Here is a 17,280-nt window from a genome sequence, read left to right on the forward strand (position 1 = left end):
TCTGTCGTACAGGCCATGCGGAAAGAAATCAGATCCTTCAGGGCCCTGGTCTCATGAGACAGAGCGTTCCACCAGGCCGGAGCCAGTGTTGAAAAGGCCCTGGCTCTGGTTGAAGCTAATCTGACTTCCTTAGGGCCCAGGACCTCTAGGGTGTTGCTATTTATGGACCTTAAGGTACCGGAACGCACCACAAGTGCCTCCCTTGTTCTCATATAATGGCAATGGTACCCACCTGAGAGGTGCTGGAACTGAGTTCTGACGAGTTCCGGCTTGGGGTGGAGCCCTGATTACAGTGGTACCTCGGGTTACAGACGCTTCAGGTTACAGACTCCGCTAACCCAGAAATAGTGCTTCAGGTTAAGAACTTTGCTCCCTGATGAGAACAGAAATCGTGCTCTGGTGGCGCGGCAGCAGCAGGAGGCCCCATTAGCTAAAGTGGTGCTTCAGGTTGAGAACAGTTTCAGGTTAAGAACAGACCTCCGGAACGAATTAAGTACTTAACCCGAGGTACCACTGTATAGCTTATAATATCCCATTACTGGTTATATCTCAATATCCCTATTCTCCAGTAGGAAAGGGCATATCCCTGGCAGAAGATAACATGGTGGCACGAACCTTTCAACTGCTGGGACTCAGAGCTGGGGGTGGAGGGGATGCAGTCTTTAACATATTTCCTCTGCAGAGTTTGCTCCAGGGCTGAGGAGACACTGTGCCTCAGATGGTTGAATGGGAACTGAGCTCGGATGAAGCATGTCTTTTGTACGCCACTGAACTCCAGGAAGAGGCACGGCAGCTGGTTCTGCTAAAAACACGCACATACACCTTTTTTTTTTTTTTTTTTTAAATATATTTTATTAAGGGTTTTCTTGTTTTACAGTGTAAGTGTAGTGCCTCGTATTTTTTTTTTCCCCCCGTGTAACATTTTTACAAATCCATTTCATTTGTTGAGGCATTAGGAGGAGAAGAAAAAAGAAAAGAAAAGAAAGGAGGGTGGAGGGAGGGGAGATGGATGGGGGTAGGGTAGCGGTGTTTCTATTATGCTTAATGTATGTAGTTTGGTGTCAGCGTGCTTGTGTTATTCACTTGTGTTCCTTTGGTGGTGAGAGAGGTTGGGGTTGGCCTAGGGTGTGATTGTTTGTTTGTGATTGGCTGTGGTGATCTTTGTTTTCGTGTGTGAGTGAGGTGGGTGGGTTTTTATCTCTGTTAGTTGCTGGTGCAAGAGCTCTGAGTCAGCGCCTCTCCAAGCTTTGCTAAGCTAGCTCTGGATTTTGTTGGACAGTTCCTCCTCTGCTCCAGGCCTCCTGGCAAAGATTGCCACCACCTGGTAGCTCTGTTGGACAGCTCCCAGCTGGTCCTACTCCAGCCACCAGTGTCGAAGCAATGATTCTTCAACATCAACTTCGTTGGACTGGTCGTGTTGTGCAGATGCCTGATTATCGTCTTCCAAAGCAACTACTCTATTCCGGACTTAAAAATGGAAAGCGTAATGTGGGTGGTCAACAAAAGAGGTTTAAAGACAAGGCAAAATATGTAGTATGTTGTTGTTTAGTCGTTTAGTCGTGTCCGACTCTTCGTGACCCCATGGACCAGAGCACGCCAGGCACTCCTGTCTTCCACTGCCTCCTGCAGTTTGGTCAAACTCATGCTGGTAGCTTCGAGAACTCTATCCAACCATCTCGTCCTCTGACGTCCCCTTCTCCTTGTACCCTCCATCTTTCCCAACATCAGGTTCTTTTCCAGGAAGTCTTCTCATGAGGTGGCCAAAGTATTGGAGTCTCAGCTTCAGGATCTGTCCTTCCAGTGAGCACTCAGGGCTGATTTCCTTCAAGGGTCTCCTCCAGCACCATAATTAAAAAACATCAATTCTTCGGCGATCAGCCTTCTTTATGGTCCAGCTCTCACTTCCATACATCACTAAATATGCCATATAAACACTGTCAACTGGGAAACACTGGCCTGCGAGTGCTCCAATTGGAGAACAGCCTTTACCAAAAGTGTCATGGGCTTTGAAGACACTCAAACTCAGGACGAAAGGGAGAAACATGCTAACAGGAAGGCTCCGGTCTAAACCACTGAGCCTCTTAGCCTTGCCGATCAGAAGATCAGTGGTTCAAATCCCCACGATGGGGTGAGCCCCCATTGCTCTGTCCCAGCTCCTGCCAACCTAGCAATTCTAAAGTACGCCAGTGCAAGTAGATAAACAGGTACAGCTGTGGCCGGAAGGTAAACGGTGTTCCATTGTGCCAGAAGCGGTTTAGTCCTGCTGGCCACATGACCCAGAAAGCTTTCTGTGGACAAACACTTGCTCCCTCGGCCTGAAAGCGAGATGAGCGCCGCAACCCCATAGTCAGCTTTGACTGGACTTAACCGTCCAGGGGTCCTTTACATTTTACCTTTACCTTACATGCAAATATGTGTAACTGAGCCCCAGAGCCGTATTTTATATGAAAAGCAGCTACAGCAAATCATGGATAAAATCATGCTTGGAGCAAATAGTTGACTTTCTTTTGTTATTGCTCATTTCAACGTGTTTTTAGTGAACACTGCCTGTTGACTGTTCTGACACCTGATTGATTTTTATCTGTTCTTTTTCTCTTGCTGTTATTTATTTATTTCACTTTTTTAAAAGGGGGGGGAGCGGGGGGTTGCCCAGTCAAAAGTTCTCTTCCTCCAAAGCTGCTTTCTCCAATTTTGCAACAATGCATCTTTACTATTATTGCTATAACTTGAAAAAAATAAAACAAACAAACCAAGTGAGGAGAAAAAACCATAATTCAGTTGTCCCTAAAGCTGTCTGAAGGCAAAATAAATTATTTTCAGAAATTAACGTGGGGAATCCAAGACCATGCAATACTGTGACAGGCAGTATTATAAACAGCTCCAGAATGTGTTCAGAGATAATTGTATTTCCAATCTAAACACATACCCCCCAGTGTATCTTGATTATTTAGTTTTTCTGCCCAAACAACCCATTTCTAATATATATACATAAAATGTAGGCAAAAGACCTCCAAATCTATGGTAGTGAGTAAATGCTACTGGATGCTAGCTAGATGCTCTCCAGCTAAAACTCGAATCAGCAGGAGGAGTCTGGGTTCAATATTGATGTTCAGATGTTTCTCCCACATTCCGCTATGATTTATGGAGTCAAAAGCGGCAAATAAATCAATAAATGCAGCAGAAACAACTTGTTCTTCTTGTTGCCGGTATACTTCCTGCTAATACGGTTTGGTTGATAGTGCTGAATCCCTTGTTCTCCATGCAGAAATTTTGATTGTATGTAGCCAGTCTGTTAGTTTTCCTAAGAAATGCTAGGCATATCACTCTGTTTTGTGTTCTGCTTTTCGATTTGTCACGGCCTTTGGCTAGCACAACAATAAAGCTCTTTATTTGTTACCAAATATAAAGCAACACAAGGGGGCAAACGGATGCTTGGTTTTTTATTTTTATTCATCTATTTATTTTGAAATTTATCCTCGGGTGTTTGGAGCACTGCTTTGAATCCAGGCTATTGTTCTTTTCCAATTCTGTTCATGGCGGACAAGTTACCCCCCTTTGTCTGTTCTCTGTCCTTTAAAGCCTTTTCCTTCCATGGACAGAATGCTGAGCAAGGTGGACCCATGTCAGGCTCCAGGAAATCAGCTTACCAGATTATTAATCAACATCACTCCTACGTCTTGCAATCTGAGCTTGTACCCTCTGTGCTTCCTGTTCTGCCCCTTTCTGAGCTCTTCTTAACCTTGGGGAGAGTGGAGGAATGCTTTCCAGAGACAGTGAATCTGTTAACCCCATCTCTCCCAGTGTTTCTTCTGCTAGCTGTCCCCATCCAGTATTTCCCAGCTTCTGCCTTCTGAACTACGCCCATCTGCAAACCACTGTTCCAAATCTATGTTGTCCTCCTGCTCCTGGAAAGATTCAGGATCCGGATCAGGAGGAGGGGGAGGCTCCCACCATTCCTCCTCAATGTAGCACTCCTCAGCACGGTCCCTGACAACCCATTTATTTGACCCAGCATTGCAATTCTCACGCGCCAGCCCTCCCCAGGTATCTCACCTGGGCGGCGCAATCTCACCTGGCAGCATCCAAAGGCTCTTGGGAGTTTGTGTTGCCATCCTTCCCGCTTATGGCATTTCACAGCCGATGATGTCACAGCTGTGGCATCTATGACAACAAGTGGGAGGTGGTCTTCAGAAGCTAATCCCCCCAGCTTTGCCTTTTTGACTTGGGACCTGGCAGTGGTGGGCTTGTGCCAAGATGAGCAGCTTTGATGTCTTGACATTCCCTGTGGTGGTTGCCAATTCTAGGCAAAGAATCGCCTGTACAAGGAATCAGTCCCGTACTGGTGAATATGTGTTCCGTGGCAAAAAAGAACTGGGTAGGCTTAACTTATTGCAATCCTAAACCTGCTGAGTACAATAACTTTGCTGGGTGATCCTATGAATGCTTGCTTAGAAGTTGTAAGCCCCTCTCTGTTCAACTGAGGGTTCTCCAGTGTGCATAGGAATGTAGATTTAAAAGTTGGAAGAGATGCAAGATTCAAAAGATCCGCCCACCTGCTGAAAGCCAGGACCATCAATATAAAGCCAGCCCTTGGCAGCTCGGCGGGCACTATCCAGACACCATAGTGTTGCAAGCATGTGATTGTTCTCTCTCTCTCTCTCTCTCTATATATATATATACAGTGGTACCTCGGGTTACATACGCTTCAGGTTACATACGCTTCAGGTTACAGACTCCGCTAACCCAGAAATAGTGCTTCAGGTTAAGAACTTTGCTTCAGGATAAGAACAGAAATCGGGCTCCAGCGGCACAGCGGCAGCAGGAGGCCCCATTAGCTAAAGTGGTGCTTCAGGTTAGGAACGGTTTCAGGTTAAGAACGGATCTCCGGAACGAATTAAGTACTTAACCCGAGGTACCACTGTAATTTTTTATTACTTTTTTTAACATATCATTTTCAACAGTAATTAAACATACTTTTTATTCACATTTTTGACTTCCATCAATCCTGTCTGAAAATTTTCCAATCTAATCTCTCAGCATGCATTTCTTATCTTCCCTATTACATTTCAAACTCATAACCAATATTTCTATCTTTTTCTACTTGGTAACACTTCGTATATTTCTCCTTACAAAACTTATTGTAGTCCTACTAGCGTAATTTGTTAATTACAGTTGGTCTTCAAATAATTCATATACTTCTTCCAATCTTCTGTAAATCTCTGGTCCTGCAGGTTTCGAATCCTTCCTGTCATTTTGTCCAATTCTGCATAATACATTAATTTTGTTGGCCATTCTTCTTTCGTCAGAATTTCTTCTTGTTTCCGTTTCTGGGCTAACAATACTCTTGCTGCAGTTGTTGCATATAAAAACCAATTTAACATCTTGCCTATTAATGTCCTGACCTATAATACCAAGTAAAAATGCTTCTGGCTTTTTAAAAAAATGTGTATTTCAACATCTTTTTCATCTCATTATATATCATTTCCCAGAAGTTCTTTTTTACATTTCCACCACATATGATAAAATGTTCCTTCTTTTTCTTTACATTTCCAACATTTATTATTTGTCTTAACACATTTTAGCTAATTTCACTGGTGTAATATACCATCTATATATCATTTTCATCATATTCTCTTTCAAAGCATTACAGGCTGCAAATTTTATCCTTTCATTCCACAACCTTTCCCATTCATCAAGCTGTATATTATATCCAAAGTCTTTTGCCCAATGTATCATTACCAATTTCACCAGTGGCGTAGCGTGGGTTGTCAGCACCCGGGGCAAGGCAAGTAATTTGCGCCCCCTAACCCTAACTCCCAGATGTTGCGCCCGGTGCGGCCGGCCCCCCCCTGCACCCCCCATGCTACGCCACTGAATTTCACTTAGTGTTGCAAGCATGTGCTTGCCAGAAAAGAGCCTACTGGCTGGAGCCTGCTGAATATTTACATCTCACAGAGCTGTGATAGAAGTTTGATTTATTGTGGTGGTTTGGTTTTCCAGATTGCTTCGCTTCATTCTGTGTTATATGAGTTGGAAGGGGCCACGAGAGTCATCTAGTCCAACCCCCTGCAAGGCAGGAATTTTTTGCCCAGCGTTGGGCTCGAACCCACCAACCTGAGATTAAGTGACTCATGCTATATATAATTTAGAGCATTTGCACCCTGCTCTTCATCCAATTGGAGCAAGACAGTCGCTCCCTGCAGGCTTACAATCTAAACAAAACAAAAAAAAAGACACACAAGGTAAAAGGAAAAAATAAAAAGGCACACCAATTTTCTGAGCAGTTGTTCCTATAATGACCAGACGGCACAGTTCAGGGGCAGTAGGTGCTTGATGGAGCTGGGCCTCCAACAAAGTGGATGAAATGAACCCTGCTTCCTATATCTCCAACTGATTGAATAGCTGCCCCAGAGAGAAAGAGGGAGAGAGTTGTATCGTACACTGCGACTGATAACAAAAGAGCTGCAGATGACTCAAGTAATAATAATAATAATAATAATAATAATGTCAATAATAATTTATTATTTGTACACCGCCCATCTGGCTGGGTTTCCCCAGCCACTCTGGGCGGCTTCCAACAAAGATGAAAAATACATTAAAACGTCACACATTAAAAACTTCCCTGAACAGGGCTGCCTTCAGAAGTCTTCTAAATGTTAGCTAGTTGTTTATCTCTTTGACATCTTTGACATCTGATAGGAGGGTGTTCCACAGGGAGGGCGCCACTACCGAGAAGGCCCTCTGCCTTGTTCTCTGTAGCTTTGCTTCTCGCAATGAGGGAACCTCCAGAAGGCCCTCGGTGTTGGACCTCAGCATCCGAGCAGAACGATGGGGGTGGAGAGTAAGTGAGCCAGGCCACTTGTAGATATATTTATTAATTAAAAACCATTTGTATGCTTGCCCTTGCTTTCCTAAAGATTCCAGGTCAGCTCACAGCAAGTGCAAACACCCCGTCAGACACAAACTCAAAAAGCTCAGTCGAAAACAATTAAAGCAGAATAGAGTAATAGAAACAAATGACACCAGGAAGTGACATAGCTAAGCCTGGCAGGACAGCTCACTCTGTGGTATTAACCCCTTCATGGATTAATTAGAATTAAGCATGTTGGCTTGATGAGGCTGGTTATCCAACAATCTGGGTGTTTAGTTCTCATTTTTGACCTCTCACAAGTTATTGAAATGCTGATCTCCGTAATATCCTATTGTCCCTTGCAATATTTTATTCTTTCTGACATGAACTGAATTACTGCAACAGCACTATGTGTTATTTAGATGGTTGGGGCTATTGTTACACACTCCCAAATTCCTCAAGCGATGAGAATGCCCACACGTTTCAGAAGGATACTGTAGAAGTGAAGAATTAGTTAGATTCAAAAGATGCCTTTTACACCTCTTAACAGTTACTCCTCCTGGGTTGTACCAAAGGATGCGTCCTTAAGAAATATATATACTTAATGGCAAATCTGTTGAACAGATTTTAATTGCCAAATACCGGAAACGACATCCATATTCTTGAGAAATGGTCGCCTAAAGCTTGGCATGCCATGCTTATGAGCAAATTAACAACACGTAGGAAGCCTGTGGAAGGAGAACCTCAATGCTGTTCGTCAGCTTCAGAAACAATGTTCGATATTTATTTAGCCCTGGAACAAAAGGAAGCCCAATTAAAATATTGGGTCTGGAGTTTTAGAGCTGGTGTAATTCAATTTTCTGTTCTATTCTTATCTTTTCATTATACTTACTGATGGCGAATGGGTTGTCATTTTGTCTGCTTTGCACCATATTTATGGGGTTTACAGATAAGTTAGTTAGGGCGTCTAGGTTCGCTTTCGTTTGAACGAGTGGGACAATGAAGACATAGGCTGCTGCAGTTCTGAGGAAGGAGAGCAAAATCCAAAGGCTGTTGAACTTCCTTATCGAAAGCCCTATCAGACTCTAACCATCAAGGCAGGAGTGAAGGTTGAGGAGCAACAAGGGTGGTTGCCCAGGAAAGTATAAAGACAAGGAAATGTTTCTTGACGTCCTTTTTTATTTCAATCTTTACAGAGAGAGGCTACAGAACCCAGCCTCTTGGATAATTGCCTCTGGTCTATTTTGGGGGGAATCATGCAACGTGTTTTAGGTTTTTTCACTCTGCTAACTATACGTTGGAATAATAAAATAAATAATAAAATTTTATTTATATCCTGCCCTCCCCAGCCAAAGCGGCTAACAACAGTAAAATAATACAGCATTCTAAAATCAGTTCATTATAAAATCAGTTCAGATCAAATTTATGGCAACTATGTTTTAGGCGATATCACCATTGATATCCTTGATTAATTTATGAGCAGAGGGCAATGTATAGGTTACAAATTTATTGTAATGTATGATGGTGGTTTTTGTTTTTGTTTTGCTTCGGTTACTGTTTGTCTTTTGTAAGTTTTGGCGATTTTGAATTTGGAGGTTTAAGTATAATATGTTGGTATGGGAAACTGTCATGTAACGGGCCAATGGCCGTAAAAAAGATCAATCCAATCCAAATTTATTGCAACCATTGGGCTAAAGTTCTGTGAGGATTACCAAAGGAGGGGGTCAGGCTGTGCCTTGGCCAAAGGCCTGGTGAAACAGCTCTGTCTTGCAGGCCCTGGGGAAAGATGTCAAGTCCCGCAGAGCCCTAGTCTCTTGTGACAGAGCGTTCCACCAGATCGGGGCCACGGCTGAAAAAGCCCTGGCTCTGGTTGAGGCCAGCCTAACCTCCCTGTGGCCTGGGACCTCCAAGATGTTTTTGTTTGAAAACTGTAAGGTCCTCTGTGGGACATACCAGGAGAGGTGGAATCCATAATCTGCTCTGGATCAATATTGAGTAGAATTTCAGTGGCAATTACTTCCTGACTCCAAACACAGTAATTGATCAGCTCCTGTACACGTACGAAAGCCTTTCCTGCAACCCCCTCAAAATACAAACTTACGTGGGGCACCTCAGAGAACACCAATGGTTGTCCTCGATGCTGTAGAAGAGAACAAAACATACAGGAGGCATTGCAAGAAGGGGGAAATCCTTCATAAATTTAAATTGAGCTCCATGAGGCTCTTAGCTCCAATAACTGTTCACGATTTACAGCTGTCATTAGCAATATTCTGTTTTCCTACTTGGTTTTGCTAACAGCCAGTGGGTGTTTATGTGCAGGGCGAAAGTCAGTGAGAGAGCGTATAGACTAGCATAAGCTGGTTTTTTGTTTTCTTTTTTGAAATATTTTTTTATTTGATTTTCAAGAATATAAACTGAATCTCCTGGCTTTCTCCCCCATCCCTTCCTTAGGCCCTATTAATCCTACAGTGGTGCCTCGAAAGACGAAATTAATTCATTCCGCGAGTCTTTTCGTCTTGCGATGTTTTGCGTCTTGCGAAGCACGGTCCGTCGCAACTACGCCTCTTCAAGTGGCTTTAGGAAAAAAGCGAACAAACTCGCAAGACGTTTTCGTCTTGCGAAGCAAGCCCATAGGGAAATTCGTCTTGCGAAGCAACCCAAAAACAGAAAAACCCTTTCGTCTTGCACGTTTTTCGTTTCGCGAGGCATTCGTCCTGCGGGGCACCGCTGTATTTTCAACTGCATATCATTACTTCTCCATTTTTTAAAATCTTTCTAAGTTATCCATACATACTGTTACATTACAAATGAATTTAAAATCCTGCCAGTGTTTTAACCCGCTTGCAATAATCTCGTCTATGCATTATAAACTTTCCCCATTCTTTCTAAAGATCTTGTCTTCTTTGTTCCTGAGCTTGCCAGTTAATTTTGCCATTTCGGCATAGTCCATCAACTTGGTAGGCCATCCATCTCTGGTCGGGGTTATCTCTTCTTTCCACCTCTGGGCTAATAACATCCGTGCATCTGTTGCCGCAAACATAAACAGTTTCTTTTCTGGTTCTTCGGAATCTCAGTACCCAGAAAAGCAGCGTAGACTAGATCAGGATATTTGAAGGTCATATGTATGGGGGCAGAGATCCATTTCTACCCTTTCAAAAACAATCGTTTTCTCTTCTCCCGGCAGCTAGAAGTCACGTGGATAGTAGACCTCCAGAGGCCAAGACTCACCTCTACTTCAAGGTTTCCAAGATACAGGTATATGAGCTTTCCCTTTGCAATTGGTCCTGATGTTGGGCATAAAGTTAGACTGTTTAAAGGTAAAGGGACCCCTGACCATTAGGTCCAGTCGTGGCCGACTCTGGGGTTGTGGTGCTCATCTCGCTTTATTGGCCAAGGGAGCCGGCGTACGGCTTCTGGGTCATGTGGCCAGCATGACTAAGCTGCTTCTGGCAAACCAGAGCAACACACGGAAACACTGTTTACCTTCACGCTGGAGCGGTACCTATTTATCTACTTGCACTTTGATGTGCTTTTGAACTGCTAGGTTGGCAGGAGCAGGGACCGAGCAACGGGAGCTCACCCCGTGGCGGGGATTCGAACCGCCGACCTTCTGATCGGCAAGTCCTAGGCTCCGTGATTTAACTCACAGTGCCACCCATGTCCCTCTTACCGTTTAGGTGCAAGCAAATGCAACTAAAAAACCTGATCCTTTCAAAAGGCAGGGCACAGAGCTTGCGCTTTGCCCATCACTTTTCTGCTTCTGATCAAACCCTACGCGGCTTTTCATGCCATCTGGTTCCAAACATCCCTTTGGCCTTGAACTGGTCTTTGACCGTAATAAGTTGTTGTTGTTGTTGTTGTCGTCGTCGTCTCTTTGGCCTCCCAAAGCACATGTCTAAAATCCTCCAGGAAGGAAAACAGGTGCAATCTGGAGTGGGGAATCAGCAGGTTGAGAATGGTTAACTTCTGTTCTCCATGCTCCCCCCCCCCAAGCCTTTTTTAAACTGAAAAATGAGGTGGAACATTTAGGGAGAATGGGATGTGCTTATTTTAAAAAAATATTCAGGGCCCCTCCAGACTCCACCTTTTATCTGGGAACAATCTATGGAGTTAGGCTGTTTTGCAGTTGCATATGTAATAGAACTACACTAAGTTTATGGGTGTTTTTAAAAGTATGGGCGGAATTGTTTCGTTGCATATTTAAATCATGTGTAATTGGTTTTATATGTACTGTATTTTTCTGCGTATAAGATAATTTTTTAATTATTAAAAAAACGTTAAAAAATGGTGGTTGTGTTATACACGGATAGTGCAGTGGGGGTAGCCGATTGGTGGCAGTGTGAGCAGGAGATTGTCTGTGGTGATTGGGCGGGTGATTGGTGGTTGCGTCAAGGCCTGCTGGCGATTGGCTGCTGCTGTGGCAATTGGACAGGCGATAGGTGACTTCTGGCGACGATTGGTGGCTTCGGCAAAGGATGCGATTGACAGTGGTGGTCAGGCGTGTGAGCGATTGGCCACAATCCCCCCCCAAGTTTACAACTCTGGGCAATCTCCCCCCGTTTCCTTAATTTGGAGTCCCAAAAATAGGGGTCATCTTTTACATGGAGGGGGGTGTTATACACGAAAAAAGACGGTAATTGGTTTTACATTTGTAAACCGCTTAGAAGCTCATTTTGGCAAGGAAGCGGTATACAAATCAATAACACATAACATAATACACGTGACTAAGCACAGAAGCAAAAGAACCAGGAGAATAAACAAGAAATCCAAAGGGTGGAATAGAAACACAAATGATCTGATTCCAGGGAAAACGTGAGTTCTAAAGGGAACATCTGAAACACATTGCATTCAGCTATTTGATAAGCAAAGTTCCTTTGAAAAAAAGGAGACAAGTAGGTGAGGTGTTTTAGCATACCATCTGAATTGTTTTGCAGTTTGTTTTTGCTTTTTAAAAGTACAGTGGTGCCTTGGTTCTCAAACACTTTGGTACTCAAACAGCTTGGAACCCAAACACTGCAAAGTGTTCCAGTTTGCAAACTGTTTTTGGAAGCCAAACGTGCTCCGTTTTGAGTGTTACACTTCCGATTTGAGTGCCACGCTTCCATTTTGAGTGTTATGCGAGCTCTGTCTGTTTTTGCTATTTATTTTGCGTTTTTGTTTTCGCGGCTCTTTTTGTGTGTTACTGTGTGGAAACTAGTTCAGCTACTGATTGATTGACTGTGTGACTGCGGCACATTGTTTATTGCTTTCATGTTATGTCTCGTTAGATAGTAAAAACCATGTTAAATTGCTGTTGTAGGGGTTGTTTTCAAAAGTCTGGAAGGGATTAATCCATTTTGCTTTCTCTGGGAAAGCGCACCTTGGTTTTGGAACGCTTTGGTTTTGGAACGGACTTCCGGAACGGGTTAAGTTTGAGAGCCAAGGTACCACTGTATTGTACCGTGGCTTCAAAAGAGTTAACAAAGAAGCTTTAGAGCGTATTAGTTAGACCTTTCTTCTATTAGCAAATCTAATCAAGTCTCCATACTCTCTTTTCTTCAGAAGCTAACACTCCCCAAGATTGTGGAGGCAGATAATACGGAGACGCAAAATGCACCTGTGGCAGTAGAAGTGAGGGTAAATGTCACCATATCTTGAAGGGCACTCCCCTTAGTTCAGGCCCAAGCAGGAGGTAGGGCTAAGAGCAAGACAGTAGCTGCAGGAGAAAATCATGTGCTATGCTCAGCTCTTGCCTAAAACTATTTGTTGTTCAGCTCCTCGGAGCTGCTCATCATTGAACGAGAGAACATTTCGTGGTACCAGGAGTAAAGTCAGCGAGAAACGTTAAGGGGCAGAAAAACTGAAAATTCAAGGATGGAATGAAGAAGAGAAGAAGAAGAGTTTGGATTTGATATCCCACTTTATCACGACCCGAAGGAGTCTCAAAGAGGCTAACATTCTCCTTTTCCCTTCCTCCCCCACAACAAATACTCTGTGAGGTGTATCTGAAGAAGTGTGCATGCACACAAAAGCTCATACCAAGAACTAACTTAGTTGGTCTTTAAGGTGCTACTGGAAGGAATTTTTTTGTTTTGACTATGGCAGACCAACACGGCTACCTATCTGTATCTGTGAGGTGAGTGAGGCTGAGAGACTTCAAAGAAGTGTGACTAGCCCAAGGTCACCCAGCAGCTGCATGTGGAGGAGCAGGGAATCAAACCCAGTTCACCAGATTACAAGTCTACCACTCTTAACCACTACACCACACTGGCTCTCACACTGGAATGAGAGAAAAAATGGAATGGTTCGAGGCTCCTGAGGGAGTTCATAGAATCATAGAATCATAGAGTTGGAAGAGACCACAAGGGCCATCGAGTCCAACCCCCTGCCAAGCAGGAAACACCATCAGAGCACTCCTGATATATGGTTGTCAAGCCTTTGCTTAAAGACCTCCAAAGAAGGAGACTCCACCACACTCCTTGGCAGCAAATTCCACTGTCGAACAGCTCTTACTGTCAGTTCTTCCTAATGTTTATGTGGAATCTTCTTTCTTGTAGTTTGGATCCATTGCTCCGTGTCCGCTTCTCTGGAGCAGCAGAAAACAACCTTTCTCCCTCCTCTATGTGACATCCTTTTATATATTTGAACATGGCTATCATATCACCCCTTAACCACCTCTTCTCCAGGCTAAACATGCCCAGCTCCCTTAGCCGTTCCTCATAGGGCATCGTTTCCAGGCCTTTGACCATTTTGGTTGCCCTCCTCTGGACACGTTCCAGTTTGTCAGTGTCCTTCTTGAACTGTGATGCCCAGAACTGGAGGTCTGACCAGAGCAGAATACAGTGGCACTATTACTTCCCTTGATCTAGATGCTATACTCCTATTGATGCAGCCCAGAACTGCATTGGCTTTTTTAGCTGCCGCGTCACACTGTTGGCTCATGTCAAGTTTGTGGTCAACCAAGACTCCTAGATCCTTTTCACATGTACTGCTCTCAAGCCAGGTGTCACCCATCTTGTATTTGTGCCTCTAATTTTTTTTGCCCAAGTGCAATACTTTACATTTACATTTACATTTACACTATACTTTACACTAAGTTGAAACTTAGTGGCCATGCAGCGAACTCCTGGAAAAGGTTTAAACATGACTTCACCATTGACATGCAAGCTACAGGAATGGATGAAAAGAAGATCCTCAAAAGGTAACCATGTTTTTGCCTGTAGCAGGGCATGAGGCAGCAGACATTTTCTGGCTGTGCAATCAAGGCAGAAGGAAGAGGATTTTTTTATCAGGAGGTGTGCAGAAATTGGATGAGTATCGCATGCCCAAGAGAGCAATGAGATTTATGAAAGATTTAAGTTTTCCCTCAGAGGAAGGGGAATCAATACAGACTTTAATAAATGATTCAGAAATGCAACTGTGGGACCCTAATGGCTTCATTAATTAGAGATCAGATAGTGTTGAGGGTTGGAGACTGTGAACTTTTTGTTTAAAAACTCCTGCAAGACTGTGATCTGACTCGTGAAAGGGCAGTCCAGGCTGCGAGGCTAGAATGCAAGTATTAAAGGAAAACCTTTCTAAGTCTTTGCGTTGGTACGATTTCTGAGGACAGAAGCCACAGGAATCCCAGATATAGCAGGAGCAGGTTTTCATGTGTGTTTTCATGCACACATACCTGAATTAATACCTCGTCAAGAGAAGTGCATACAGTGGTACCTCGGGTTACATACGCTTCAGGTTACAGACTCTGCTAACCCAGAAATAGTGCTTCAGGTTAAGAACTTTGCTTCAGGATGAGAACAGAATTCGTGCTCCGGCGGCGCGGCAGCAGCAGGAGGCCCCATTAGCTGAAGTGGTGCTTCAGGTTAAGAACAGTTTCAGGTTAAGTACGGACCTCCGGAACGAATTAAGTACTTAACCTGAGGTACCACTGTACAGTATGCAAGCAGCTGGAGACACAATCACTGCCCTGCAATATGGAAGTGTTGCGACACTTGCGAAAAATAAAACCGCTTTGCAAAAAAAAGTATGTTACCAACCAAGGCAAGCTCAGAAGAAAATTCAAGGGTTAGCTGATATCTCCCCACAAGGCAAAGCAGAGGAATATTTCCACATGAGGAATGGACCATTCCCTTTTAAACAAGTGGAATTGTGGCGGAATAAAAGTTGGACACGGGATTACAGGTCAATGTCATCACTGGTACAACCTTTTAAAGTCTTCTTTTTTAAAAAAAACTGGTAGAAAGCAAAATCTGAGATTGAGGGCTTATGCTGGGGAAGAAATGATGCACAGAGGTGTCTGTGAATTGCAGAACAGGTTCCAAGTTTGAATGGAGGTCATCCTAGTTCAATAGTGTGTGGGAACACAGAACCTTTCCTAGGACGCAAAACTTGTTAAATATTCTAGTTAAAAGACTGCACATCATAAGGCAAACCAAAGATATTCACATTGTATCCCAATGTCTTTGAAGGGACAGGCAAGGTGGAAAGTGTATACAGTGGTACCTCGGTTTTCAAACATAATCCGTTCCAGAAGACCGTTCGAGTTCCGAAATGTTCGAAAACCGAAAACTCAATATGGAAAACTCTATATGGAAGCCGCATGACATGTTTGACTTCTGAAAAGTGTTCAAAAACTGAAGCATTTACTTCTGGGTTTATGGCATTCAAGTTCAAAAACATTCATCTACAGAGACGTTCAAAAACCAAGGTACCACTGTATAAAATCCAATTAACAGAGCCAAAGAAAATAGTGGTATATGCACCTTGCAGAAGTTTCTTCAGCCCTCACGAAAAGACTAGGAGAACTCAAACTTCTGGAGATTGTTGAAAATGTCGAAGAGCCCATGGAGCAGGTCCATTTTTCAATACTCATAAAGAAGAAACATACAGGACGTCGCTCACATTCTGCCTGGATCCATTGAAAGAAGTTCAGTTTTGGGGTCATGACATGAGCAAAATATTTTTCAAATTAAGATGCCTCTCCAGGATTCTGGCGAATACCATTAGACTAGAGGGGCTCATGAATTTTCAGTACACTTATTATTGTTTCCACGGATAGCCATTTGATATTAAATCTGCCTCCAATCGAAAACACAGCGGAAATTGTGAAGTGTTTGCTGAAAAAGGCCTCGGATACAAAAACAGATCCTTACTTGACATAGCTGGATTACAGGGGTGGAAATGGGAAAATTCCCTGCTGAGCTCTTATTTATTAGAACACTCAGGACCAAACTGCTATGGCTGGAACACCTTAACTCTGACTCAGCTTGAAGAGTTCAGTAAAAAAAGCAAAAGGAAAAGGGTAAAGGGACCCCTGAGCATTAGGTCCAGTCGTGACCGACTCTGGGGTTGCGGCGCTCATCTCGCTTTATTGGCTGAGGGAGCCAGCGTACAGCTTCCGGGTCATGTGGCCAGAATGACTAAGCCGCTTCTGGCAAACCAGAGCAGCGCACAGAAATGCCGTTTACCTTCCCGCCAGAGCGGTACCTATTTATCTACTTGCACTTTGAAGTGCCTTCGAACTGCTAGGTTGGCAGGAGCAGGGACCGAACAATGGGAGCTCACCCTGTCGTAGGGATTCGAACCGCCGACCTTCTAATTAGCAAGTCCTAGGCTCTGTGGTTTAACCCACAGCGCCACCCATGTCCCTCTATGCAATATTATGGCACAAATTCATGAGCACCGAGATCCCTCTACAACCCCATGGTACCCCATGAACCCAGAGGGTTGTTGTCAAGCCCCCAGATCATGTGACATGCAGACTTCCGTTGGAGAAATATTGCAACGTAACCAATGGCATCTCCTCCAGATACCAGAAAGAGAGGAAGGAGAGAAGAAAGAGAAGAAGGAGAGAAGAAAGGAGGAGTAACAGAACGGGGAATGGAAGCAGGAGGAAAACACTGTAGTCATACCTCAGGGGGGTGGGGAAATGAAGCATCTTCAGAAATGAGTCTGAGAAGGTACACTCAAAACCAAAAAAAGGAGGATGTAAGGATAAATGGGGTACCTCCCATATCCAGTTTAGGAGGCAGGGTGAGAAGCCAAGGGGGGAAATGGCTAAAGGAGAGAAGACCTCTTTACGTAGTTCTTTAATTAAACTACTACTACTACTACTACTACTACTACTTCAAGGGATGCAGGTGGTGCTGTGGGTTAAACCACAGAGCCTAGGACTTGCCGATCAGAAGGTCGGCGGTTCGAATCCCCGCAAGGGGTGAGCTCCCGTTGCTCGGTCCCTGCTCCTGCCAACCTAGCAGTTGGAAAGCACGTCAAAGTGCAAGTAGATAAATAGGTACCATTCCGGTGGGAAGGTAAACGGTGTTTCTGTGCGCTGCTCTGGTTTGCCAGAAGCAGCTTAGTCACGCTGGCCACATGACCTGGAAGCTGTACGCCAGCTCCCTCAGCCAATAAAGCGAGATGAGCGCCACAACCCCAGAGTCGGCCACGAC

The 17,280-nt window shown here is 44.0% G+C and overlaps 2 protein-coding genes across 5 annotated transcripts in view; both read left to right on the forward strand.

The window, feature by feature from the left end:
* The window catches only part of LOC309354179 (G protein-activated inward rectifier potassium channel 1-like), a 230,459-nt gene that overhangs the window by 68,839 nt on the left and 144,340 nt on the right, over positions 1–17,280 (forward strand). The window lies entirely within an intron of this gene.
* LOC309354243 (ras-related protein Rab-18-like) overlaps positions 1–17,280 on the forward strand; it is a 43,191-nt gene that overhangs the window by 15,567 nt on the left and 10,344 nt on the right. For 2 of the 4 annotated variants that reach the window (XM_081884325.1, XM_081884326.1), the window contains exons 8-9: positions 10,035–10,105; positions 12,392–12,466. The exons of 1 other annotated variant lie outside the window; for it this stretch is intronic. In XM_081884325.1, the coding sequence (XP_081740451.1) occupies positions 10,035–10,105; positions 12,392–12,466 (146 nt within the window). The remainder of the gene's footprint in view (positions 1–10,034; positions 10,106–12,391; positions 12,467–17,280) is intronic. One more of the 4 variants, XM_081884327.1, reaches the window with a different exon arrangement.

The sequence above is a fragment of the Podarcis melisellensis genome (assembly GCF_964234715.1).
Source record: "Podarcis melisellensis genome assembly, chromosome: 13".
NCBI lineage: Eukaryota > Metazoa > Chordata > Lepidosauria > Squamata > Lacertidae > Podarcis > Podarcis melisellensis.